The 3,710-nt window shown below is 38.0% G+C and overlaps 1 protein-coding gene across 1 annotated transcript; it reads left to right on the forward strand.

The window, feature by feature from the left end:
- Window positions 1-618: 618 nt before the first annotated feature.
- Window positions 619-1,578, forward strand: LOC118933717 (olfactory receptor 4C15-like). Its single transcript, XM_036928357.2, has one exon. It carries the CDS (start codon window positions 643-645, stop codon window positions 1,576-1,578), a length of 936 nt encoding a protein of 311 aa, XP_036784252.2. The 5' UTR covers window positions 619-642.
- Window positions 1,579-3,710: the final 2,132 nt, after the last annotated feature.

Here is a 3,710-nt window from a genome sequence, read left to right on the forward strand (position 1 = left end):
ACACACTTTTACATAGATCTTTCTTTTTTTATAAGGAATGAATTAATTCATCTTAAATGCCCAATTCAATTCAGACTTTTAGAGAAATGGGGGAGTAGCCATGAATTTCGTATGCTTCCTAAACTGGATGTTATTCCTTCTTCTATTTGTACATAAGGCAGTCTCCTGATCAGGGATGGCAGGCAAGTCACCCTTGCCACCACTCTGCTGATGGCAGGCATGACCAATAGATTGCTGTCCTCCTTTCCTCAGAATTTAGATGTGGCTTCAGAATCCTTCTCAACAATTCACTCCAGTAAGTTGCTACTAAGTGACAAGAGTTGGCAGTTGAGATAAACACTATCCATCCTTATTACATGTAGATACTTCCCTTCCCCTATATTGAAGCTTTGGCTATATTAAAATATTTATTAAGTTTTCTTCTCAATTCTGCCTGACCTCCACTATCATCTTCAACAAATTTCTAATGTTGTGTTCTCAATGGCAGTAGAAACACATAAGATAATGTTTCACATGAATGCGCCACCTTCTTGATGACTACGATAATACCAACCATAAACTGGTCTGAGATGAATTTTTCTTTCTCATGTTTGTAGCTTCCACATGCCCACTGTGAGAGCTTTTAGCTTTACCTTGGAGATAATGCAAAATCAAAGTTTTGTAACTGAATTTGTCCTCCTGGGGCTTTCCCAGGATCCCAATGTCCAGAAAATAGTGTTTGTTGTTTTCTTGGTCAGCTACTTTGCAACTGCTGGGGGCAACCTGCTTATTGTGGCAACTATCATCAGCAGTCCGACACTCCTTGGCTCCCCCATGTACTACTTCTTGGCTTTCCTGTCCTTCCTGGATGCATGCTTCTCCACTGTCATTGCCCCAAAGATGATTGTGGACTCTCTCTATGAAAGGAAAACCATCTCCTTTGAAGGCTGCATGACCCAGCTCTTTGCTGAACACTTTTTTGCTGGGGTGGAGGTGATTGTCCTCATGGCCATGGCCTTTGACCGTGATGTGGCCATCTGCAAACCCTTGCACTACTCTTCTGTCATGAACTGGCGGCTCTGTGGCATTCTGATGGCTGTAGCCTGGACAGGGGGCTTCCTACATTCCATGATACAAATTCTCTTTACTTTCCAGCTGCCTTTCTGTGGCCCCAATGTCATTGATCACTTCATGTGTGACTTGTACCCATTACTGGAGCTTGCCTGCACTGATACTCATATATTTGGCCTCTTGGTAGTCACCAACAGTGGGTTCATTTGCATGATAATCTTCTCTTTGTTGCTTGTCTCCTATGGTGTCATCTTGCTCTCTTTGAGAGCCTATAGTACTGAAGGCCAATGGAAAGCTCTCTCCACCTGCGGATCTCACATTGCTGCTGTGGCTTTGTTCTTTGTCCCATGCATATTTGTATATGCACGACCCTCAACTGCTTCCTCCTTTGACAAAATGGTGGCAATATTTTACACCATCCTAACTCCATTACTTAACCCTTTGATTTACACTTTCAGGAATAAGGAAGTGAAAAATGCCATGAGGAAAGTATGGAACAGAAAAATGGTGGTTTCTAATAAAAAATAAAGCATTCAACTTTGAAAAAAATTTTAAAGTTAAGGGAGAAAAAGTCAAATTCTCTAGACAAAAACTTTATGTGGATGGGCCTTCTTTGACAGGAGGTAATGTAACAAAAAATAGAGTAATACTGGGTTAGGAACAGTGTTTTCACTGAGGTCACTTATCAACTCTGATTTGGCAACTCAGTATCTTCCTATGTAAATTACAAGAGTTCAATTTGTGCTTACCTAGAATCTAAAAATTATAAACAAAAGATTGAAAAGAGGAGCTTATCATACCTCTTGCCATTCATTCCGTGTTTTGAAAAAGCTTTAGGGAGGGATGGGAAAACATCTTAGAGATTAGAAAAAAACACTCAAATTATTTCAAGAATATGAGAAGAACACTGACCTCAGTGACTGTGAGAAAAAAAAATCAAAACTCAGGATCAGAAAAGATAAAGTCATTCTTGAACCTCAACTGTAGGTGTTTTTGTATCAGTGATTATTCTCTGTTTTTAAAAATAGCCACTTGAACATTGGGTTCTATTGCCCCTTCAGCCCCACCATCAACCCCATTTTTTGAGAGCACTTATCACTTTCTGATATACTACATTATTTATTTACCTTTTGGTCTGCCTTTGCTGATAGACTAAGCTATGAGGCAGGGAATTTTTCTCTCTCTTTGGTTCACTAATGTATCAGTAGTGTCTGCAACAGCCTGAAGTCAAAGCTTAGTAAATATCTGTTGAATACATGAATAAATGAGATACCTTCCCATATTCAAATCTAAACTGATCTCTAACACCAACACACTAAAATGTCATGTTTGGAGAAGGAATGTGGTTATTGCTGATATTAGCTCTTAGATCTCAATGATAACTTTAATTCTTGCCTTGGCATAGCACGAAAATAATGCCAGTCTTTTCAATCCATTCTTCTTTTTTTAATTGAAGTATAGTTAATATACAATCTTATACTGATTTCAGGTGTCCAACACAGTGGTTCCAGTTGCCTGTATTATTAAATCCTCACCCCAGCTAGTATGGTTACTATCTGTAGACACAGGAAGACGTTACAGAATCATTAGCTATATTCTCCAAGCTGTACTACCATCCCTATGTCCAACTTATATTGAGAATCTTTGTGCTTCTCTATCCCCCTCACCCTACCTACCAACCCACCCCAACCCTCTGCCATGGTTACTACAGGTCACTTCTCAGTGTCTATGAGTCTATTGCTGTTTTATTTATTTTGTTTAGGTTTTTTAGATTTCACATATAAGTGACATCATATGGCATTTGCCTTTTTCTGCCTGGCTTATTTCACTTAGTGTAATACCCTCTAGCTCCATTCATGTTGTCACAAAAGGCAGGATTTCTTTCTTTTTTATGACTGAATAATATTTCTTTGTATATTTGTACTACCTCTTATTTATCTACTCATGTGTTGATGGACACTGGTTGCTTTCATATTTTGGCTATTGTAAATAATGTGGCAATAAACCTAGGAGTGCATGTATCTTTTTGAATCAGACATTTTGTTTTCTTTGAGTAAACTCATAGAAACAGAGTTACTGGACCATATGGTATTTCTATTTTTAGACTTTTGAGGAACATCCATGCTGTTTTCCACAATGGCTGCACCAATTGACATTCCCACCAACAGTGTAGGAAGGTTCTCTTTTCTCCACATTCTTGCCAACACTTTTCATTTCTTATCTTTTGGCTAGTGGCCATTCTGACTGGTGTGAGGTGCTGTCTCATTGTGGTTTTGATTTACACTCCCTAATGATTAACAATGTGGAGCATTTTTTCATGTGCCTATTGGTCATCTGTATTATTTCGTTGGAAAAATGTCTATTAAAAGTCCTCTGCCCATTTTTCAATTGGGTTATTTTTTGTTGTTGAGTCATTTGAGTTCTATATATATTTTGGATGTTAACCCCACCATCCATTCTTTTTATTTTTCATTCTCTATCCCTTCTTTTATTTCCTGGGAAAAAAAAATGTTGCTCTCAGTGATCTTTTACTCCAAAAGCATTTCTAATCCCAATAAAATTATCTATTGCCTCAAGTCTGCATTTTATTAGTTGGGCTTAATATGGCCAGAGTTTCTAAATTATTCACTGAAAACCTGATATTAGTAAGATACAAGTAA

Source organism: Manis pentadactyla, chromosome 13 (assembly GCF_030020395.1).
Source record: "Manis pentadactyla isolate mManPen7 chromosome 13, mManPen7.hap1, whole genome shotgun sequence".
Lineage (NCBI taxonomy): Eukaryota > Metazoa > Chordata > Mammalia > Pholidota > Manidae > Manis > Manis pentadactyla.

What these genes read in the sequence shown, in the direction of transcription:
- LOC118933717 (XM_036928357.2), top strand. Translation starts at nt 643, where the DNA reads ATGCAAAATCAAAGTTTTGTAACTGAATTTGTCCTCCTGGGGCTTTCC.